At 42.3% G+C, this 25014-nt stretch overlaps 1 protein-coding gene across 3 annotated transcripts in view; it reads right to left on the bottom strand.

The window, feature by feature from the left end:
* Positions 1 to 25014, bottom strand: part of BEAN1 (brain expressed associated with NEDD4 1) — a 110239-nt gene that overhangs the window by 31358 nt on the left and 53867 nt on the right. Inside the window, exons 3-4 of one of the 3 annotated variants that reach the window (XM_072635921.1) lie at positions 20678 to 20760; positions 4501 to 4713 (exon numbers count right to left, since the gene is read on the bottom strand). In XM_072635921.1, the coding sequence (XP_072492022.1) occupies positions 4501 to 4713; positions 20678 to 20738 (274 nt within the window). In that variant the 5' untranslated portion in view covers positions 20739 to 20760. Of the gene's footprint in view, positions 1 to 4500; positions 4714 to 20677; positions 20818 to 25014 lie in introns of all 3 variants that reach the window. The other 2 variants (XM_072635920.1, XM_072635919.1) reach the window with 2 other exon arrangements.

The following is a 25014-nucleotide window of genomic DNA, read 5'->3' as shown; positions in this document are numbered from 1 at the left end:
CACCTTGCTGGGCTGCTGGGTTGTATGTTATCTATAGGAATGTTTCCCAATCTGTCTCTTTTCCTGTTCCTTCCAGCCTTAGGGTGAGTTTTTTTTACAGTCTGTTTTATCTTGTATGTGTCCTCATTTTTCCACTCGATCCAAATTGTCTCTGCCAGGGCAGGCAATCTGATATGGCACATGCCAACTTATCTCCCTGACACCATAATGTCCTGCCTCTTCTCTAGATGTCTAAACCCTTGTACTCACACAGCTTAGTGAGTGTGAATGATTACAGATCAGAGCATGTTTTAAAGCCGAGGGAGACCTGGAGACCATTGAATCCAAGCTTTCTATTTGACAGATGATGAAACTGAGGCTTAGAGATGGGGTCATGATCAAGGTCATTCAATGAGTTGTTAGCAGAGCTGGAACTCAAGTCCAGGTATCCTGCCAGGATTTCAAATGGAATTGAATTGAATTCACTGAAATAACTATCTATAAAGTGCCTTACTGTGCTCAAGGGAAGTGGGGTTGATCTTGGGGATGCAAAGATGAAAAACAACAATCCTTTCCTCAAAGAGCTTTCAATTTATCAAGAGGAAATAGAGGCCATGAATACATAGAAAAAAGATACAAGGTAGCATTTGATAGGGACAAAGTAGAGATTCAGGCAAAATGAGCTGGGATAATCTGGGCAGGGAGACTACTTCCATTTGAAGGAATTAAAAAAGGCTTCATTGAAGACGTGGCCACAGATTCAGAGCTAAGTTGAGCCAAGGACGATCTAGGTATGAGGGATGACTTCTATGAACGCGCAGACGTGGGCGATGGAATGTCAAGTTCCAGTGATCCAGCAGTCCAGTTGAATTGGAATGCAGGGTGTATGAAATAATGTGAATAAGTTTGGAAAAGTTGTTTGGAGCCAGGTTCTGGAAGACCTTCATATTTTAGGATAAGGAACAATATTTATGCACCAAATATGTTCTTTTGGTTATACAATTGTCTTCTTAATGTACCACTACGATTATGCCACTCTTCTACTCCAAACTTAGGGTGGTTTTCCACTTCTGTAGTTGTTCATCCTCCATTCTCAAAAAGGACCAATGAGGAGAGTGATATCTCAACTTGCAAATGAATTGGACTTAAGTGAAGCAGAGTTGTGCAAAGTCATTCAGCCTCACTCTCTCCTCCACAGTCATCTGACTGCAGTGGCAAGACATAGATAAGGATGACTGGAGATGTCCCTGCAGTGGGAGACCTTGGCCTTTTTAAATGAAGATCTTTCGCAGGTCTCAGTTTGCCTGAAGCAACACCCACTCATTGATTTAAGGCTAGGTAAGAAATGAAGCAAAAGATGGTCCAGTTTGTTGACTTAAAAACAAATCAACCTGGGAGGGGAAGACTCTCAGGGTTTCTGGCCAGATCAGAAACAACTGCTATTTATACTCACTTTGAGCCATCAAAACCCAAACAACAACCAAGTGAGGTTTGGACTGGGATCTATTACTGGCCAGTCAGTGAGAGCCAGAGTAATTTGGGTTTAAAGGCATAGTCAAGTAGCCCCATTTGAATACTAATGGGCTTTATCAAAACCTGGTTTTCCAAAGTTCTCTTTCAAGAAATCATAAATGAAACTACACGAGACAAAAGAGTTAACTGTCCCAGTATTTTTAATGATAGAATAAATAATTAGGGAAGAGAAAAACAAAGAAAAAAATCTAGCCCCCAAGCCCCAAGATATTTTGTGAGGCTTAGGCAATTTGGCAGAGCACCCATATGTAAGAGTGTAATTCCCCATGTGGACAGATGGTGAGAAGGAAGGAAAGAAGGAAGGAAGGATGGAAGGACTCTTCACTGATGAATAAAGCAGAAACTTGAAATTCTGTTATTCAAAAGTGTCCATAATCACATTGTAATCTACAAGACCATTCTCACCTCAAGGATTCTCCATGTGTTGTGTTTTCCAGTTCAACCTTCCATCTCTGTTTTCCTTTAATCCTAATCCCATCTTTGTGCTTTTGCTTAGGCCATTCCTCATGCCTAGAATGTTTTACTTTTTCCAGGAAGTCTTCTTAGAAGCCTCCACACCACCCTTCATCCCTTCCACCACCACCCCTCCCAAAAAAGCACGTTCTCTCTCTCTCTCTGTCTCTCAAATATCTTATACCACTTAGCAAAGAACTCAACGTTGTATGTATGTCACTGTCTTTTGTGCCATACATACTTGTGTATTTCTTCTTTATTCTGTTAGATTGTAAGCATGTTGAAGGCAGGTCTACATTACACAAACCCTGGTTTCCCTGGTGTTAGTCTCAGGTCCTTAGACATAGTAGGTACTTTAAAAACATCCACTGAACTGAATTGAGCCATATGTCTGAAAGACTCTCTTCATGGGCTTATGTTCTAGATAATCTAGGAACTCTAAAGTACATCTTAGGTGCCTCTTCTTCCATGAAGCCCTCCTTGATTTTTCCAGGAAAGTTATTACTCCCTTTCTGAATGCTCCATGGTACTGTCCCAACTTCTTTATCACTTAGCAGTACCTAGGTAACTCAGGGGATACAGCACTGGGGTCTAGAGTCAAGAAGACCTGAGTTCAAATCTAACCTTACTAGTTGTGTGACTCTGGGCAAGTCATTTAACCTCTTTCTCCCTCAGTTTACTATGGAGCATTCAGAAAGGGAGTAATAACTTTCCACCCAGAAAAATCAAGGAGGGCTTCATGGAAGAGATGCGCCTTAAAGGATAGGTAAGGTTTCAACTGGCACTAGACTTTAGCCATCACATTTGAATGAATGTATGTAGATGGTAGTGGATAGAGTGCTAGGCCTAGAAGACCTAAAACACTTACTAGCTGTGTGACCGTGGGTAAGTCACTTACCCACTCTCTGACTCAGTCTCCACAATTATAAAATGGAATTAATAAGAATATCTACCTCCCAGGGTTGCTGTAAAGGTGAAATGAGATAATATTTGTAAAAGCACTTAGCACAGTGTGAGAGAAATGAAGTAGTTATGTTTCCACACTGCTAAAATCATCAGTCTTGGGGGAAACAGAAGCTGTTTAGATAAAATAAAAGTTACCTCCCAATCATCAGCAAACTGAGGAGGCTCAGAAGCCATAAACTTGGGGGTCCTAGGCAAACCGGACCAAGCCAGTTTGGGGTCATGAATGGTCAGTTGTTCTCTTACTACAGCACATGCTTAATTAACCTCATGCATGTAGCGGGAAGCTCCCTGCATAAAATTAGAGCCTCATTAAAGCAACATGCGACCCATGACAGAGGGAATACATGTGAATGGGAAACATGTATGAAAAAAATGTAACCTGGAAGGATTAGGACCAATCCTGATCCAGAAGGGAGAAATTAGGATTATTAACCTTATAAAGCTTATTCTTGCTTTTGTGTTGACACACTGTCCCTTTACTACAGGGGTATGTCCATTTCTTGAGAATAGAAGGGAAATGCACTTCAACCTTTGTATTAAAGAAATTTTGAGACACCAGTCTTCAGAATTGAGTCTGGGGTCGTTATTTATAACAGTGCCCGGCACATAGTTGGTGAGTTGTTGCCTTGTTCTCGAAGAGGACCAGAATGACATCACTGTGCTAGACTCAAGTTTCAATGTGTCCTACTGTGGTTGATCAGACCAATAAGAGCTCGGAATGCTCTACTACAGGTCCAGCACAAATTGTCTGTGTGAGCATTTGGAATGGATACTCCAGCTTTGTGCATCCTGTGTTTTCTTTGAGCTGTTTCAATTTTGCTTTGCTTCTACAACGCAGCACCTTCTCTGATGTGGGTATGCCATTATGAGCAGTCCTGTGCCAGTCTCCCATATCACACAATCAATTCCAAAATTCTAGAGAGAGACATTGAGAGTGTACTTATATCACTTCTTCTGACCACCATATGAACGCTTGCCCTGTATGACTCCTTGCTATGCACACTGCATAGAATGTATCCCAGGGGACTCAATACATTGTTTTTCCATGTTTTTGGCAGGGACATAATAAGTCACACTGGGACTTTGAGGAACACTCTTTGGGGGTGCTCTGGACACAGATGAAAGCCTCCCCTACCAATTGCTCCAATGACTTATGACTTGAAGAGAGGGCCACCAGAATGATTGGATTTATGGTCAGAAGATCAGAGTTTAAGTCCCAGGCCTACTCCTAGGTTGTGGGAATTAGGGCCTCTCTAAAACCTCAATTTCCCTATCTGTTTGATGAGGATATTACTCTAGATCAGTCTATCTGGTGGTCAGACACAACTGCTTTAGATCATCAAAATGCCTTCTGATCCTAACATTCTAAGTTCTATGTTCTAACATTCTATGTTCTAAAGGTCCCTCCCAGCTCTAATTTTTGGATTCCATTTATTGGTCATTGGAGTAATGGACTTCAACCTTTGGCTGCTCTGCCACTGAGCCCTTGAGGGCAAGCGAGGACTTGTGATGCCCTGGGTGTCCAGGGACTCAGATTGGCCTATAGGGGAAAGGTCATTTCTCTCTTACCATAGGTGGGGTCTCTCCTCAGGTGTGGGTGGTTCCGGAGTCGCCCATCCTTCCTCAGGCTGCCCACAATGATGGTCACACAGGACAGAAATAGCACCAGGCCGATGACCACCCCAGCCACCAGCAGAGGGGACACCAGCAAGCTGGGGTCGCCAGTGCTCTCTGTGAAGACTGGGTACTTGTTGATGGGGCCGCTCTGGTTGGAGTGAATTTCTGTTGGCGGGGATGAGGAGGGGAAAGAAAAAAAAGACATACGAGTACAGCTGATAGATAAAGGAGTCAATTCTACCTTAGCAATGTCTCATGAATCCATGATTTCTTTATATTCAGGGTCATAACCTTAATTCTAGCCCTTATTATCCCTCACCTGAACTATAATAACAGCTCACATTTCTTTAGCATTTTAAGTTTTACTAAGTGGCTTCACCATAACAACCATGAAAGATCCATTTCAAAGAAGAGAAAATGGGGGGCAAAAGGTCAATTGACTTGCTTATGGCTACCATAGCCAGTACTAGAAGAATAAGGTAAGAGGGGGTAGCTACGTTCAAATCTGGCCTCACATACTTACTAGCTGTGTGACCCTGGGTAAGTCAATTAACTGATTGCTTTCAAAAGAGAAAAAAATAAGACAAGAAATAAATCAGAGATCCACACAGGGGAAATAGTTTGCCCTGTAAACAGCAGAATTAGAATTTAAACTCAGATCTCTGCTTCCACATCCAATGATATGTCTATTATGACTACCACCTCTAGAGGCAGTTACATGGCACAGTGGATAGAGCATTGTGCTTGGAATCAGGAAGACTCATCTTCATGAATTCAAATCTGGCCTCAGACACATAATAACTGTGACCCTGGGCAAGTCACTTAACCCTGTTTGCCTCAGTTTCCTCATCTATAAAATGAGCTAGAGAGGGAAATGGCAAACCCACTAACAAGAAAATCCCGAATGGGGAGTCAGACATGACTGAAAAACAACAAACTTAATTGTTAAGGGTTGATTGAGTAAATCCATTAAGTAAACCCAACCCACTTTAAATGACAAGGTGTCTAAGGTCATACATCTTGATGAGGTGAGAGCAAATGTTACCTGACCAGTCACTCAAAGACTTTAGATGAAGTGTGAAATTCCTTGAATATACTAGAATGATATTAGTAGGAAGAGTATTCTGATTGGCTGAGTACACTTAGCCATGCTCTGTGGGTCATTTCTAAAGTTGAAGACCAATTCAGAACCCAAGTGAGTGGCAAGAAAGGAGAGACCATTCAAATAACCCCCATGGGAAGCTGCATGGGATGGGGAAGAAAGGACTTTGGCCTGGCCTTGGTTTCACTGTGGAGAAGGTCCCTGTAAGTTTCAAAAGGTAGGAGGGACTTGAGCTGTCCTCATTCCCATGAGTTCCTAGCAGAGTCCCTGGGATATCAATGATGATGCTGAAGTCTACATTGGGAACCAAGGACAGATTGATTGATCCTGGTTGACTAGTTGAAAATTACTAATTAATTCAAATTCAAATTAATTGAAAATCAACCCACAATCATGGCAGTAAGTATGCTGGTGGGTGCTGGGGAACTCTATGATACTGCAAAGATGACTTCCAACCCCTAGAGGCCTGAGGGGAGCCATGCTCTGGGGACCTGACTAGTCACTCAAATAGAAGCTGGGATAGTAGCCCCAGAGCACAACCATCATGATTAAAATTACCCCCGTTATGGTCTCTCCTTTAGACTGTAAGGTGTGTGAGAACTGTTTCTTATTCTCCTCTGTATTTCCTCCTGTGACTATCTAGCAGAAATCCTGGTGCACAAGAGACACTTAGTAAAAAAAGATCTGTTGAACTGAATGTGGGGCCTCAGTTCCCAGAGGATTTCTAAGCCTGCCTCTGCTTTCTGACTCATATTCCAGACTGGCTTCCTGAATTATTTGACCCTGTGCAGAGAGGCGCCTGTTCGGCTAAGGCCCAGTCAATCTTCTGTGGCTTATCAAATGACACGCTGGGGTAAGACGTAGACATTAGGTTCTGGGACCTTTAGATTGCTGACATTCTGGGCCCATTCTCCCTTCTCCCATTGTGGTGGGGCTAGGGAAGACTAGGGTTGAATGAAGCAGGTAAAAAAGAAAGTCAAGCAACATCAAGGAACATCTAAGTACCTCCAAGGTTACTGAGGACCTCCAGGCACCAATCACAGTGGGAAGAGAACTAAAGGTAAAGAAGGATTCCTGTAAGTCACAGAATGTTAGAACTGGAACTGTCAGACCTAGAAGGGGTGTCCGAAAATAGACTATAGAACATCTGGATGTGTTACTCACCCTGACCCTCTTTCCAGATCCCTTTTCATACTGGTCTTCTCCCATTGGAATGCAAGGGCAGAGAGTGTCTTGTTTGCCTGCATTTATCTTCCCATCATCCCTGATACCTAGTAGTTCATCAGTGTTTATCTCTCTGTCTCCCTCTTCCTCTCCTTTTTCCTCTTCCTCTCTCCATCTCCTTTTCCCTCTCTCTCCCTTTTCTTCTCTCTCTCCATCTCCTCTCCCTCCCTTTCCTTCTCTCTCCATCTCCTTTTCCCTCTCTCTCCCTTTCCTTCTCTTCCTCTTCCTTCCTTTCCTCCTCCTCCACCCCCTCTCTCTTAGCAGTGGAACATAAAATGGCAGAGTTGGAAGGAAGGACCTTTAAGACATAGAAGTGATCACCTAGTCCAGTCTCCTCATTCACACAGTCCATGACCTTAAAAGAGCTTCTAATCTCATGGGGGAATAAGATATGTTTCCAAATAACTAAGATACAAAGAAATGAGATAAATGTGAGGAGATTTTGTTGTTCAGTCTTGTCTGATTCTTCATGATCGCTTTTGGGCTTTTCCTGACACAGGTACTGGAGTGATTAGCCATTTCCTTCTCCAGCTCATTTTACAGATGAGGAAACTGAGGCAAACAGGATTAGATGACCTGCCCAGGGTCACACTGCTAGGAAGTGTCTGAGGCCAGATTTGAACTCGTGAAGATGACTCTTCCTGATTCCAAGCCCAGTGCTCTAGCTGCCCAAGGAAGAAACACAGCATCCTAAAGATTCAGTGAAATCTTCCTAATTTGGGGGATTTATGGAGAGGGTGGCACCTGAGTTGAACTTTGAAGGATAATGACAGCAATATGATGACATTTATATAGCTCTTTAAAGTTTACAACACACTTTACAAATATTATATTATCTTTAAAACAGCCAAGGGAGATGGGTGTTATTATTATCCTCATTACACAGGTTGATGAAACTGAGTCAGATAGAAAGTAAATGACTTGCCCAGGGTCACCCAGTTCTGAGGCAAGATTTGAATTCATGTCTTTCTGACTACAAGTACAGTACTCTATTCTCTACACTACCCTGCTGCATGTTCTCAACAGGTAGAAAGGCTCTGTGTGTGTGTGTGTGTGTGTGTGTGTGTGTGTGTGTGTTGAGCAAGGGGTTGGGAAAGGCTGAGTGGGAGGAAGGTAGGGAAAGTTAGCATCCCAGGCACAGTGAACACTATAGGCAAACCCAGGACAGACAGAGATGACAGGATCATGGGAGAACAGACCCAGAGTTGGAAGGATTATAAACGTCATCTAGTCCAAGCCTCTTATTTTACAGATGAGGAAACTGAGGCACATGGAATGTAAATGATCTTTCCAAGATCACTCAGTTAGGAAGTAGCAAAGTCAGAGTTTTGATGAGCATAGCTAGTTTATAAAATGTGCAGGGGGGTGGAGGTGAAGAAATGGTTAGAAAAATATTGGAAAGGTACCTTTCCTGGGGAAAGCACTAGAATGGTGGGCTAAGGAGGCTGATGTTTCTTTCACACACAAGAGGCTGTCTATAAAGAATTTTTGAGCAGACAGTTAAGAGTGGATAAATGGGAGGAGGAGCAGAGAATATGGATTTAGGAACCTGAATAGAGTACCTCACTTTTATCCAGCACTTCACTGTTAAGGGAGAAAGGGAATAAGCATTTATTAAGGACCTACTATGTGCTAGGCATTGTGCTAAGCAAATTTTCACAAATGTGATCCCATCTGATCCTCACAAGAACTTTGGAAGGTAGGTGCTACAATTATCTCTATTTTGAAGTTGAAGAAACTGAGGAAGAAAGAGGTTAAATGACTTACCCAGGGTCACCTCACTAGTAAGCATCTGAAGCTGGATTTGAACTCAAGTCTCCCTGATTCCAGGTTCAGCCTCTATCACCTAGCTCATTGCAAAGTACTTTCCTCATAAGTACTCTGTGAATTAGGTAGTGCAAGTATCATTATTCCTATTATATAGGGGAGAACACTGAGGCTCAGAGAAGAAAAATTACTTTCTCAGGGTCACAAAGAGAACACACAGGCCAGAGCTAGGATAGACTGGAGGGGGAAAGGTGGGTTAGGAAGCCATTGTAGCATTCCAGGTAAGAGGTTCTTCCCCCCATCTCTTTCTGTCTCTGTCTCTCTGTTTCTGTCTCCCCCATCTCTTCCACTTTCTCCTCTTCCCTGCTCCTTTTCTCTGTGTCCCCCTCCTCTCCCTCTCTCCCTTATCCTCCTCCTCCTCTCTCTCTGTCTCTCTCTGTCTCTGTGTGCATCTCTCAGAGTGGGAATGAAGAAGACCCGCAGTGCTTTTTCCTTTTGAGGGAGAGAAGCTCTGTGGATGCAAATGGCATGAAAGATTTCCTTTTGCCCAAGTGGCCACGCAGGAGTGCATTTCTAGGCTTTCTGAGACAGCTTGCATTCCTAGTTTACTAATGAGGGCCGCCAGATTGGAAAGCTGCCCTAAGTAGCTCTGATAGGCTAGGAAGAGGAGTAATTAGTGAAGCCCACCTGGTAACTTGACTGTGATTGGGGATGGGGTAGAGCGGGGAGCGGTCCATCCAGGGGCAAAGTCTTCCTTGTGCTCACTGTGGCTCAGCCAGCCAGACCAATCTGCCTGGACACTTCTGCCCATCCTCCTGGGTCCACTGGGGAGCCAGGGCAGGCAAAGGTGACCTCATTACCGGGACCACTTAGCATCTGAAATTCATCCAAGATCCTACCCTTGCTCAGCCTGCTAAATCCTGAATCCCTGCAGGCCACCGCACTTCTCTCTTTCTGAATGAATCACAGAATTAGCCGTTAGAGATGAAAGGAATTTGAGGAGGTTGATGATTAGAGCTTGAAGCAAGGGGCCTTAGAATATAGAATGTTAGACCCCAGAATATCAAAGCTGGAAAGCACCTTAGGACATTAAAAGTCAGAGTTCTTGGAATTTGGGTTAGGGATTAGAAGGGTTAGGGTTCTTAGAGATCATCAAATGCAATCCCATCATTCTACACAGAGAAGAAACTCACAGCCCAGTGCTGTCTCTTCCATACCACACTGGGAAATTAAGATTTACAGCGTGCAGTATCTAAAGAAGAGATCTGCTTTGGTTCCTAATGGAAATATAGTTTGCATGCACGGTGTGCTCCCAAAGCATTGACTTCTTTTGGGTGGGTTAAAAATGGCCCTTGGAAAGTCTTATCTTTGCTATTTATTTGCTTAGCAAGTTCTTTCTCTATAGAGAATGCAAAAGCAGACACCAGGTCGCAAACATATGAAAATTCCTGAATCTCACCAAGCTGATGATAACTGAATAAAATACATGCCCAGGGGGCGGGATCTTTCTAGATCCAGTTTGGCATCTTGTCAGAACTCCATGGAGAAGGCTGCTAAAATGAATTTGTTCACTGTCAACTGGTGTATTTGCATTCAAGTCCCTAATAAAATGATCTTTTAAAAATTATCTAGCCATTACTTTTAGTCAATTTTCTTAGATTACTGAGACCTATCTCAAAGAGTAAGGATTAATTAGTACCGTTCTCTGATCAAACGATTTCTCTACGGAAAAATCTCCAATGGCTCCCCATAATCCATTGAATAAAGAATCATTTTCTGCTTCTGTCATTCAATGCCCTCAACAATCTGGCCCCTCTTTATATATTGTAGTGGGTACAAATCTAGACATCTGTTAGCTGTGTGAAACTGGTCACGACACTCAACTTTTCTGGGTCTCCATGACCCCATCCATATGAGGGAGGGAGTGAGATTTAATGACCTCTAAAGTTCTTTCTAGCTCTGAATCTATGATCTTATGATTTCATACCAACTGCTCCCCTTCATGTACTCTTTTTTATCGCCTGATCCTGCCCCGCCTTCTCCCTTTTCTTTGTCTTTTCTTATGAAATCTCCTCTGCCTATTGAAGTTTCTTGCTTCCTTCAAGACCCACCATAGAGGCCATTTCCTCCATGATGCCTTTCCTGGTAACAATCTCTTCTCCTTCCCTTCCCCAATTGCTCTCTCTTTCCTCAAAATTCTGATAGCAATTTCCTGGAGCACTCCTTTGCTCCCAACCCCTAATTCTTTGTATAAATAGTCTCCTTAATAGTTGTTGGGTTCTTTCTGTCCTGTCTGACTCTCTGTGTCTCCATTTTGGGGTTTTCTTGGCAAAGATCCTGGAGCTCTTTGCCATTTCCTTCTCCAACTTATTTTACAGATGAGGAAACTGAGGTAAATAGGGTGAAGTGACTTGCCCATGGTTACACGGCTAGTAAGTGTCTGAGACCAGATATGAACTCAGGATGATGAGTCTTCCTAACTGTTTTATTTTGTCTTTGTACTTCCAGTGCTTGGCTCACCTTAGGTATTTAATAAATGCTTGACTGATTGATACCCGCCTCCCCCATTCACTGCCTGTTGGACAGCTGGACACTTGTTATGTCTATCTTTGCATCTCTGGAACCAAAAGTATGAATTTGCATGGAGTAATACTTAAGAAAATATATTCAGAATTGAATTGAATTAATGTCTGGTATATTTTGTCAAATAACAGAGAAACATTTGGAAGTATTTGCTATCAAAACAATAACAGGACTTTGGTCCCCTTGGCATTTGGAGGAGTTGTGTGTTGCCTTCACTACCACCCCCTCCTCGCTTTCCCTCTATCCCACACAGAGCGGCCCAGAATGCCTTAGGCAGCCTGGAGGTTTGCTCACATTTGTCTAAGTGACAAGGTCCATGAATCCTTTCAAGCCCTGCAGCTCCTCGAGAATGGGCTTTTCTCTGAAAAATCAATATCCTCTATAGATTTTTTTCCCCATCTTCCCTTAGTTTCTCCCCATGCACACTGTGTCTCCTCCTTTTGGTCTCTGGTTATGAAGCAATAAGTCTGTGAACCTTGCAGCTCAATGACCTATATTAACAGCAGCCAAGTACAAAAGCCCAGCTTCTACTGAGGGAGCTCTAGCTTCCTCTCTTTTCTCTACCGTTTCAGTTGGCTTTGGTCAACTGAAACAAACAAGATGTATATCGGTCTAACATTTCATGGGTCTACAAAGGTATAACTTTTAATTTTCACCCTCAGATTCCCTAGTAAAGCATGCTTGGTGTACTGACTGGACTTCCACTGGTGTTAGAATGGACTGAAAAAAAAAAGAATGGTAGAAGATAGAAGGTCGATACCAGAAGGGGTTATAGAATGCAGAATGTTAGAACATAAGGAAGATGAGTATGGTAAGGGAGGAAGAACAATGGAATTATAAGAGCTGGGTTGGAATTCCAGCTATGTGAATGTGGGCAAGCCACTCTGGACCTCAGATCTTCTGCAAGTGAGGATTTGGACCACCTGGTCTTTAAGGTCCTCTCCAGCTCAAAATCCTATGACCTTACATCATTACAAAGACTATCCTTCATATGGGAAACAGTCTCCTGCCTTATGGCCCCCTCTTAAGAACCCTGGAGATGTTTCATTTTTCATCTCTTGCAGCAAAGCTCTCCTGGTCACCCCAGTTGCTCATGTGTTTTCTGAGACTACTTCTATGAGGGTACTTCTCTTGTATGTACTGAGTTATGCATTTATTGTCTATATATAGACATACATATAAGTATATATTTTATATGTATACATGTGTATATATGTATGTGTATGTATATGTGAGTGTGTGTATATATGTATATGTATGTATATAGTTTCTTGAGGGCAGGGATTGCTTTTGCATTTTCCTTGTACCCCCAGTGCCCAAAGGAGAATGCATGTTTAGTTGTATCTGAATCTTTGAGACCCCATTAGGGGCTTTCTTGGCAAAGACACTGGAGTGGTTTGTCATTTCCTTCTCCAGATCATTTTATAGATAAGGAAACTGAGGCAAACAGGGGTTAAGTGACTTGACCAGGGTCACATGGTTAGTGTCTGAGGATAGATTTGAACTCCGGTCTTCCTGACGCCAGGTTTGACACTTTATCTATTGCTAGCTGCCCCAAGGATAGTGGGTGGCATTTAATAATCACTTAATGAATGCTTATTCATTGGTTGGTTGAATGCTATGGACAGAGGGAACTCTGGAGATCATTCAGTCCAATCTCATCATTTTTTGAGGACCCAGAGCTAAGGTGGATTGTCACATATTCCATTCAATTTAAATGAACGATCATTTGTGAAGCACCCCACCCCAGGCACTATGCTGGGTACTGAGGATGCCAAATTTAAAAAGCCCAACAGGGTCTCTGCCCACAAGGAGCTAACATCCCACTGAGGGGAATATAATACAAACACAGATAAACAAATATGTTAATATGAGAAAAAGAAAAGGAACAACTGGGTGTGGGGATCAAGGAAAGCTTTTTAAGGAGGTGGCATTTGAGTTGAGCATAGGAAGCTAAGGACTCTAAGACACAAATGTGAGGAGGCAGAACATTCCAGACATGGGGAACAGCCTATGCAAAGACATGAGGCTGGAACATAATATTGAATTTCAGGACCTAGCTAGTACTCCAGCCTTACTGGAACCAGGAAGGAATTGTTAAATTAGTCTCGTAATGGAAGCTGGCTCAGAGGCGCAGTGGATAGAGTGCTATCTCTGGAGTAAGGAGTACCTGAGTTCAAACCTGCTCTCAGATCCTTACTGGCTGTGTGACCCTGGGCAAGTCACTTCACCCTGTTTACCTCAGTTTCCTCATCTGTAAAATGAGCTAGAGAAGGAAATGACAAACCACTCTAGTATCTCTGCCAAGAAAACCACAAATGGAGTCACAGAGAGTTGGATATGACTGAAACGACTCAGCAGAATGAAGGCTGGAGCTACAATGTGGAGATACTTAAGTACCAGGTTGAACTTGTTTTTAATTCTAGAGGAAAGAGAGACCATTAAAGATTTTCGATCTAGAGGGAGATTATTTGTGCTACTGTGCGTAGATTGAATTGGGGATCATTTATGAAGCACCCATCCTGGGCACTATGCTGAGTACTGAGGATGTAAAATTTAGAAAGACTGACATGGTTACTGCGAACAAGGAGCTTACATACTACGAGGGTGGAAGGTGGGGAATAAGTAAAAATAAACTAATATGAGAAAAGGAAAAGGAACAACTTGGGGTGGGGATCAAGGAAGGCAATTTGGAGGTTATTATAACAGTCTAGGTGAGAGATGAAGAGAGCCTAGGCTAGGATGGTGGGCTGTACGAAGGAGATAAAAAGGACTGATAAAGGGATATTTTCATTTTAAATGTTTTATTGAGACTTTTATTTATTAATATCACTGCTACTTCCCGGTGATTAATTCAACCTTGCAGTCCCCTAAGGACCCCCCTCCTTCCACAGAGACCTCCCTTGTAATAATTAAGTAAAATTGACAAAAAAAAATAATCAGTGTTTTGGTCATATCTGAACAATGCTGCCTTATTCCTCATGTAAATATGTAATTATATTAGTAAGCCTTATCGCGTACTATGTCTATGTGTTAAGATGAGGAGTTTGCTGATGTGAGAGATGCAGAGATGGAATTGACAAGACTTAGCAATTGCTTGGATAGGGAAGGTTGTGGAGAGGGAGGGGAAAGATTGAAGAATAACTCCAGAGCCATGAATCTGGTTCTGTCCTTGACAGAAATAGGGAAGTGTGGAGGAGGGGTGAATTTATGGGGAAAGATAAGGATGCTTTGGGTAGTAGGCAGAGCATTGGACATGGAGTCAGGAAGATCTTGGTTCATATCCTATCTCAGATAGGAACTGGCTGTATGACCCTGGCCAATTTTGTACAATGAAGGGGCTGTCTTGGTGGCCTCTGAGGTACTGTTCCAGCCCTCTAGGATGCTAGGATGAGTTGCTTTTTGGTGATGCGTTTGAGGTGTCACTGGGACACTTTATTGGCAGACCCAGCATTAGAACCCAACCCTATATCTAAGGTATCCAACCTTGACGGTGACCTTGAGGAGATGAAACAAAGCAGAAAGGGTGGTCTGTCCTCCTGAGATCTCTAACTCTGTTTCTTCTTTATCATGTCTGCCAGCTATCAGATAATGACTTTTCTCTTCTTGCACTGACATCCTTATTATAAAGGCAGGATGGATCAGATTGGCTCACCGGCTGCCTGCAAATTGAGAATGTCAGAGGCTTGCATGAGGGCCCAGAGAATAAATCTTTCCAGCTGCTGTGGCTTGAGGGCATTATACTGACGCCACACCAGGCCTGGCAGGGGCTGTTTCAAATTAAGAGGAAAAATCTTCCAATTTTCCAACCCGAGGCTCATTTTATCAACAAGATAAGTATGACTGCAGTAAAACAATGCAGTGAGAAATCTCCCTCACTCCTGCTACCCAATGCCTTCCACCCACACCAGGAGAGTTCAAATGGACCTTATATACAGAATTGTGGTGGCTGTCTCTCTCCCAGGAGATCAAGGGTTGTACTCCTGGGAAGGGTGCCCCAGACAGTCACCGGTTAAAAAAAAATTAAGCATCTTCCTACAAGGTAAAGGATAGATTCCCCGAAACACCTGAATTCACTAGAGCCCATTGGAAATTATAATTTAGGTTTAACAACAGTAGATTTTTCTGTAGCTAGAAAAAGACCGCTTTCTTCCCTTGGATTAATTCACCTTAAAATAAGAAATCAAGAAGAACTGGGAGACAGCAGAGAACAAAAGAAAACCTACAAGGAACCAAAGAAAAGATGAACAGCTCTCAACACAATGCATAGTATTTAATATACAGGCTTTCTTGAAAAGAAAATTGACTGCTACATATTTTGTATCTTCTCTTTATGTTCTGCTGTGCATGACCTGTTTTTCCTTTGCTTATTTTACATTAAGTTTTAATACAGAAGTTTATGATTCTTTTTTTTTATTATGTATTTAAGTTTTAATTTAAAAGAAAAAAGAACTGGAAGAATCAAAGCACTGTGTCTGTCTTTGTCATTCCATGCATAAACCAGAAGGCAAAGCTTACATTTCTCATTTTCTTTATCCTGCTATTCAGGGGTGGGAGAGAGGTGGGAAGAACATGGAATTTGGGGGTCAGACGACCTGAATTTGAATCCTGGCTGGGTGGTGCAGTGGATAGAATGCCAGAACTGGAGTCAGAAAGTTGTTGTTTGGTTGTTTTCAGTGATTCTTTGTGGCCTCATTTGGGTTTATTTTTTGTCAGAGATATGGGAGTGGTTTGCCATTTCCTTCTCCAGCTCATCGTACAGATGAAGAAACTGAGGCAATCAGGGTAAAGTGACTTGCCCAGGGTTGCACAGCTAGTAAGTGACTGAGGCTAGGTCTAGCCGTGTGACCCCGGACAAGTCACTTTACCTGTTTGCCTCAGTTTCCTCATCTGTAAAATGGGAAAAATAATAGCGGCTCTTTCCCAGGGTTGTTATGAGGCTCAGATGAGATAATAATTGGCAAGCACTTAGCCCAGTGGCGGGTGCTCTATATAAATAAGTAAACCCTATATAAATAGTTATATGTTATTATTGTTATTACTGGATACTCTTGGGATCTTGGGAAGATGATTTCACCTCCCTGAGCCTCAGTTTCACCATCTGCCCAATGAAGAGACTGAGGCAGTGATCTCTAAGTTCCCTTCCAACTCTGCCATATTATGTTTTGTGTTCTAACAGTCTACATTCTGCAGTCTCTCCTAGCTCTGACGCTCTAAGGTTTTACATCCCTTCCAGTTCTACAATCCCATGATCTGTTGGTTAGCTATAAACATGCAGCCCGGGAACCCAGACTAACTCCACATGTGGTCAGTCTCTTCCATCTGTCCCCTTCTCTGTTAACACAGCTGTCACTCTCAGTCTGGCCCCATAGCTTCTCTCTCAGAACGCTGCAATAGCCACTTAATCCATCTCCCTGTTTCTAGTCTTTCTTCGCAGCCATCTATCCAGCACATAGTAAGTCAGGCTATGCCACTGCCTTGCTCCAAAACGTTTACTGGCTCCTGTTTTCCCCTAGGATAGTACCTTAGCCTGGAATCCATCCCACACCATGGATCCCATTCTTTCATCTGCCCCCCACCTGCCTTGGTGGAATTGGTTCATATTATTTCCCCTTGACACACTCTACATCCCAACCAATCTGGACTAACAGCTATTCCTTCAATACAACGTTACGTCTCCTATCTCTGTCCTTTGGTACAGACAGCTTTATGGGCCTGGAATGCCCTCCCTCTTGGCATCCCTAGCTTCTTCTAAGACCCAGGCTAAGTGCCACTCCTACAAAAAGCTTTTCTTGATTCTCCAGTGAGAATTGCTTTTATCCTCTTCAACCGAGATTCTATCTATCTATCTATCTATCTATCTATCTATCTATCTATCTATCTATCTATCTATCTATCTATCTATCTATCATCTATCTATCTATCCATCTCTCATTTATCTTTCTCCATCCCTTTATTGGTATCTATCATCTCTCTCTCTCTCCTCTTTCCTTCTCTCTTCTCTCTCCATCCATTCATTGGTATCTATCTTTTATCTATTTATTCTTCTCTCATCTAGCTATCTATCATCTATTGATTCATCTGTGTACATGCTGCACCCCACCCTGTGGAATGTCAGTTGATATGCATTTATTAAGCACCTGCTCTGTACCAGGCACTGGACTAAATGCTAAGGCTAAAACCCAGTCCCTGCTCTCTAGGAGCTCATTGTAATGGGGGAGAGGTAGCATGAAAACAACTATGCACAAACAACTGGATCTGGGGCCAACTGGGAAGTCAATAGAGGAAGATTGGGACAGGCCTCTTGTAGAAGGAGGGCATTCATTGTGACTTGAAGGAAGCAAAGGAAGCCAGGGGTGGAGAGGAGGGGGAGTGCTGCAGGCACGGGCAACAGCCAATGGAAATGCCCAGAGTTGAGAGACAGTGCATTGTTCATGGGGAACAGCTAGGAGGTCAGTGTCTCTGGAGTGCATAGTATGTGCAGGGAGTGAGGTGTAAGAAGACTGGACAGATGGGGGGGAGCAGGCTTTAAAAGACAAATTGAGGATCAATGTTTGATCCTGGAGGTGACAGGGAACCAATGGATGAACAAGGGGTGGAACCATGGCCAGATCTGTGTTTCAGGAAGATCACAGCTGAGAGGAGGATGGAGAAAAGAAGCTGTCTGAGGTCAGGGGGGACTGGGTCTGCTTTCCCTTTGTCTCTGTACTCTTAGTGACTCCAATAGTGCCTTGAATATATATATGTATATATCATATATATGTATATACATATATATCATATACATGTATGTGTTTAAATATACATACAAATATATATCCATCCATATATACATATACATGCACATATATGTGTATGTATGTGTGTATATATAAATATATTCATCCATCCATATATACATATACATGTAAGTATATATATCATATATGTATATCCATCTATCCATATAGACATATACATGCATATATATGTGTGCATGTATGTATATGTATATAAAAATATTCATCCATCCATATATACACATAAGTGTATATGTATCATATGTGTATATACATATACAAATATATATCCATCCATCCATATCCATACACAATATGCACATATATGTATATATGTATGTATGTGTATGTATAAACACACACATACAAACCTGACTGGATATTTCATTGGCATATGGAACTCAGCACAAACAAACTCTCTCTGGATGCAGACCAGCCCCTGTTCTGAGTCTCAGAGTCTTGGGGAGTTGCAAGGGTGCTGAGATGTTAAGAGGCTTGACTAGAGGCACACGGTCAGTGTATATCAGGGATCAGAATTAAACCCAGCTCCCCCTGATTCTAAGAGGGGCTCTCTATCCACTATGCCATGATGCTTTTAGCCTTTATTATGGAAAAGGAAAACAAGCATTTACTAAGTGCCAACTATATGCCAAGTACTGTGCTTTACAAACACTATATCATTTGATCTTCACAGCTCTGGGAGGTAGGTGCTATTTTTATCCTCACTTTATATTTGAGGAAACTGAGGCAAGCTGAGGTTGAGTGATTTGCCCAGGAAGCCTCCTGGTCCTTAAGGAATATTTTTTGACTTGAATCACAGACACCAAGGGTTCACAGAGACCTTGGGGACCATCGAGTCCAGCTCCTTCATTGGACATAGGAGGATATAGGGAAGGGACCTGTCTAAGGTCACAAAATGAATTAGCAGCAGAAGCAGAAATAGAAACCAGATCTCCTTACTCTTCATCTGGGATTCTTTCCCATACATCATTCATCATTTACATACCTCACACCAGAAACAAGCACCATGATAACAATAACTAAACCCCTTAATAATTAGTAGTAGTAAAAGCTCCCTTTCCTATAGCCCTTAGAAGTTTGCAAAGTGAATTCTCGGTCAGAATCCCGTAAGAGAGACAGTATAAATATTGTCCCAATTTTACAGATGAAGAAACTGAGTCCCAGAGAAAGAAGATGACTTACCCATGGTGATACAACTGGTCAGTGACTGAGCCAGGACTGGAATGAAGGTCTCCAGACTCTTTCACCAGAGTCCTTTCCATTACATTGTGTGGCTTTTCTTAACCTTTACTCAATCCATCTTTCCATCAATAGTCAGTCCATTAATAATCAATACAGTGTGCCTGTTACATGCATAGCACGGTGTCAAATGACAGACACCATCTCCTCTCCAGGGAGAAAAACGGCTGATGCCGGAGCTGAGCTGCCGAGCAGTAATCTAGGGAACACTGAGTTTCATGAAGAGTTGCAGTGAGGGGCCACTGGACCTGGGGAAGGGCTAGAAACTGGAGCTGAGAGGGACTTGGGTCTGAATCCTGGCTCTGAGACCAGCTGTGTGACTCTGGGCATCCTCCTTAGCCTCTCTAACTGATTCTGTATTCAACCTTTGCAAAAGGGAGAAAAGACTTGATCTACCCAAGAATCAGAAACTAAAATGTTAGCCATGGAAGAAGAGAGAGAGAGAGAGAGAGAGAGAGAGAGAGAGAGAGAGAGAGAGAGAGAGAGAGAGAGAGAGAGAGAGAGAGAGACAGAGAGAGAGACAGAGAGAGAGAGACAGAGAGAGAGAGAGACAGAGAGAGACAGAGACAGAGAGACAGAGAGATAGAAACAGAGACACACACAGAGAGACAAAGAGACAGAGACAGAGACAGAGACACATAGAGAGAGACAGATCCAGAAAGACAGAGATAGGAGAGAGAAAGGGAGACACACACACACACACACACACATTAACAGAGACACTGAGACGTGCACATACCACACATAGATCCAGAGAGACAGAGACTGAGAGAGACAGAGACAAAGAGATTAAGAGACAAAGACACAGAAAGACAGAGATACAGAGAGATACAGACATAAAGAGACAGAGACACACAGAGAGAGGGATACATGTACACAGACAGACACAGAAAGAGACAGAGAGTATATAGTACAACCCCTTCATTTAACAAATGAGGATACGGAGGCCCATAGGAGAAAAATGACAGGAAGATGCTTTCTAATCCTTAAGCTAGCATATAAACATGCTATTGTTATAATTTCTAATCTGTATCATCTTCATCATTTTCTTCATCATCATCATTATTCTCTTGTAGGGGTTTGGCTGTGAGGCAACAGAATGTTCATCCATTTCAGGACATGGATACCTATGGATATCTTTCTTATACCTTCTTCTTTCCCTATAGAAGTTCCTGGCTATAGAATGGACCAAAGCCCAGGGTAATGGAATGTATTAACTGATGCCACTTGTCCCAAGGATTGTCAAGTACATTCGTTCCAGCCTCCTTTTCCCTGGTGAATTCAGCAGCCAGTTACCCTCCTATACTCTCCTGTACCCAAGATGAATGTAACTGGAGGAGGGCAGGGAGTGCCCTGTCTTTGCTCTCCCACCACCACCTCCGCCTACAGTTCTGAGAAAGCCACCATTACTCACCAGAGACCCAACTTTGGTGTACAGAACAGGTTTTGGAGAATAGGGGCTGAGAGGCGTGCATCACCCCCTAGGGCTGGGCCAATCTGGGAGGGACAAAGCTTGGGTTATTAGTGGTCACAGAAGGGAGCAGCCATCCAGACCTGCAGGGGTGATAAAGTCATTTGGAGTTTGTTCTTTTCCAGTTTTCCATTTCTCTTTCATTACAGAGTTGCCTAGGGGTGACCTCGAACAAATCCCAGCCTCTACCTAGTTCTTAGTTTCCTCACCTGAAAAATGAGGAAGGTACAGTGCAGATTTCTTTCAAGAAAAGTCCCTTTATGACTCAAATATTCTGTGATTTTGTCAAGTTGAGCTGAATGATTGCTAAGGTCCAGCTCTGTTTTATAAAAGGCATTCTAAAAGTCTCAGTGCTGTTTTAAGCTAACAAAGTTTAAATAAATATTTATTTGGTTCCATCACTTAAAGTTTAAGATGGCACTAAGACTTTTGGGATACCCTGTATTCTAACACCCTTTTGTGTTTTAACTTTTTATGTTCTAAGGACTCATTGGAGTTCTGACATCCTTCCCTGCTTTAATATTCTATGTTCTGAGGTCCTTTGGAATTCTAAGTTCCTTCCAGCACTGACTCTCTATAATTGGTGAGTCTGAGATTCAGGACTCATCATGGGGAACAGTAGAGAAGTCAAGGACATTTGCAGAGTTTTTTGTGAGATAAAGTGGTGTATGGCCTCCTAACAGGGCCAGGGCCGGATTGGAGGTACAGGAGAGAAGGGCAAGTTCCTTTAAGAAATTCCAACCCTTTTTAAAAATGAAAATAATAACTATCATTTAATATAGTCGTTTAAGGTTTGCATAGCACCTTATAGGTACTCATTTAATCCGCACAACAACTCTGTAATGTAAGAGTTATTATTTTCCTAATTTACAGAATAGGAAACAGAGGCCCAGAAAGGTGAAGGGCCTTGTCCTAGGTCATAGAGATAATAAGTGTCTGGGACAGGATTTGAACCCAGGTCTTCCTAACTCCAGGTCCAATACTCTATCTACTACACTTTGCTGCCTCCCCTTACAGGGCCATTTATGGATGAATTAGAGGTATTTTGAAAAAAAGATTCTCTTACTCTGGGAAGTAAGTTCTGTCCTCTGTTAATCCCTTTTAGTAGCAGTAAAGTGCACTTCAAAAACCTCAATGTCTTCAAGGATTAAGGATGACAAAAGTGGGCTGTCCACACTTATCTCAGGAGGAACTGGGGAAATCAATGTTCCTGGAGCTCAGGCACTATCTAGCAGCAACAGGAGAGAGACACGGAATAGACTGAATCCCCAAAATTTTGGGTACTTGTCAATAAAGGCTATTGTTTCATCTGTTTGTCTTGCCTTATTAATGAGACTCTCAGCTCATTGGGGATCAAGAATTTATCTCTTCCATCTCTGTGTCCATCTACAATGTCTACCAGAAAGGTAGGTATATAATAGGCATTCAAAAAAGATTTGTTTGTAAAAGGAGGCAGAGCTCATTGAGGGCAGGGATCTTTATCTCATCCATCTTTATTTTCATCTCTAATGGCTACTAGAGGGACAGGTATATAGTAGGCATTCAAAAGAGATTTTATTGATTCGATTCAATTCAACTCTCATTGATTAAGCACTTACAATGTGCTAGACCTTGTACTTGGTAGTGGGAATTCAAAGAAAAAATAAAATCTCTACCCTTGAGGAGCTCACACTTTACTGGAGGCAGGGAACATGAATACAGAGAAGTAAATGTAAAGTAGGGGAAGGGAACAAGTTTTTAACCACCTACTTTGTGCCAGGTTGTGTGCTAAGTACTTTATAAATATCATCGCATTTGATCTTCACAATAATCCTGTGAGGTAGATGCTAGTATGATCCTCATTTTACAGTAGAGGAAACTAAGACACAGATTAAGTGATTTGGCCAGGGTCACACAGCTAGTAAACATCTGAGGCCAGATCTGAATTCAGGTATTCCTGACAGTAGGTCCAGTGCTCTATCCATTGTACAACCTCTAGACTAAATGAAAAGAAAATACAAAATAATGAGGAAGGGAAAGATTGCTAGGAACCAGGAAGAACAGGAAAGGCCTCTCAAAGGAAGGGATAGCTGAGCTGATGTTGAAGGGAGCTAAGGGTTCCTGGAGATACAAGTAAGGAGGGAATACATTCTAAGCATGGGGACATAGTCTTCACAAAGGCAGGAGATGAAATATCTGTGGGCAGCTATACAGCAAGAAGACCTCTTAGACTGGTGCATAGACTATGTGACAGGGAGTCATGGGAAGTCAGCCTGAAAAGATGGGTTGGGATTGGATTGTCAAGGATATGGAATGCCTCACAGAGTAGAATTTCTATTTTATCATTATCACTTTGTCAGCTGTGTTGAGGATGGATTGGTAAGAAAAGATGCTGGAGGCATCTTTAGTCATTTAGTGGGCTATTGCTTTGGTCTAGGCAAGAGGTGATGAGGACCAGAACTAGGCTAGTGGCTGGGTGATAGAGGAAAAGGGACAGGTGGGAGAGATGTTTTGGAGGTAGAGTTGACAAGACTTGGCAACAGAATGGATGTGGAGGGCAAGGAAGTGGAAAGAGGTAAGAATGAATTCTGGTTTGTAAAATACAGTGCTTAGAAGGATATAGGAATGTTAGAAAGAGGGATGAGTATGATTTTTCTTGTAAAATATTGAGTGAAACTAAACATTCTGTTGTGTCTAATGTTGTAAGAAAGGTATAGGTGAGTCTGTCAATCTATATCTGACAGTCTTCTCTTAACTCTTTCCCTAACTTCCTCCTCTCTCACTTTTTTTTTTAGTTCATGGCTTCATTTCCCTCCCAGCTGTTCTGGTTGGAGATCTTGGAGTCTCCTTTGATTCCTTTCTCTCTTTTGTCCCTAAATTCAAGCTGTTACTGAATTTGTTCCTTCCCTGTATCTTGCAAATTTAGTTTTTTAAATCTTCTTCTGCTCCAAGTTGTCCCTTGCTTGGACTTCCAAAATAGCCTCCTCCCTGGTCTCCTTGGCTCTAGTCTTTTCCTTTCTAATCTATCCTGAACTTGTTGCTAGATCATCTTCTTTATGCATAGATTTGGTTATTTCTCCTTGTCTCATGAACTAATAAATAACGTTCAGATTCAGCCTGTCATTCGAAATCATCTAGTCAGACACCAACCTATCTTTCTAGCTCTGTTTTGGGCTTCTCCAATTCATGCCACAGTGGACTACTCAATGGTCCTCATCAAGTCCTGCTTTTTGTGCCTCCAACCCAAACCCTTCCTTATGCTTAGAATGGAATCCTCTCATATACATGGGCTACTTAGGAGTCTTTGAAGGAGCACCTAGGTAGTGCAGTGGATAGAGCACCAGTGCAGGAGTCAGGAGGACCTGAGTTCAAATGTCACCTCAGACACTTGACACTCATTAGCTGTGTGACCTTGGGCAAGTCACTTAACCCCAATTGCCTCCTCTTGGTTCATCTCTAGTCATCCTGATGAATATCTGGTTACTGGATTCAGATGGCTCTGGAGGAGAAGTGAGGCTGGTGACCTTGCACAGCCCTCCCTCACTCAAAACAAAGTCAAGTGCAAGTCATATCATCATTTCTCTGATAGTATGGTCTTCCTCAGCAACGAAGGACGAACACACACACACACACACACAAATGGAATAGTCAGTATACTTGATATTTAAGTCCAGGGGATTGGAGGTTTCACACACACACACATATATATGTATACACACATATGCATACACATAAAAGTTTATGGGAAAAGTTTTTCCAGTTCATTAAATAATCAATACTTGATAAACTACAATGGGGGCTTAAAACTAATTATTTGATGAGAAATGTTGGGATGTTAGCGATTAATAAGAAAATCTCCAAAAACTTCCTTTGTCTTAGGACACACATGAATAAGGAAAATGAACTAGTAGCTGGTAGAGAGAGTATCACCTCATTTAGGTTATATGGTTTATACAGAAAACCTGGTTATACAACTTTCTCCTGGTTTTTCTCTTACCTTTCTAACCACTCCTTCTCAGTCTCCTTTGCTGTCTCATCATCTAGTGTTATGCCCCTTAACTGTGCGTGTACCCCAAGGCTCTGTCCTAGGTCCTGTTCTTTTCTCTCTCTCAATGACCTCATCATTTCCCATGGGTTCAATTTATCAGCTCTACGCAGATGACTCACAGCTACATTTATTCAGCCCTAGTCTTTCTCTTCAGCCCCCATCCTGTATTTCTAGTTGTCTATGGGATATTTCAAAGGGGATGTCCTGGAGGCATCTCAAATTCAACCTCCAAAATATTTTCCCCCAAACCCAT

Source organism: Notamacropus eugenii, chromosome 1 (assembly GCF_028372415.1).
Source record: "Notamacropus eugenii isolate mMacEug1 chromosome 1, mMacEug1.pri_v2, whole genome shotgun sequence".
Lineage (NCBI taxonomy): Eukaryota > Metazoa > Chordata > Mammalia > Diprotodontia > Macropodidae > Notamacropus > Notamacropus eugenii.
The sequence above is the reverse complement of the archived record's forward strand: the minus strand, read 5'-3'. Positions and strand labels throughout refer to the sequence as shown.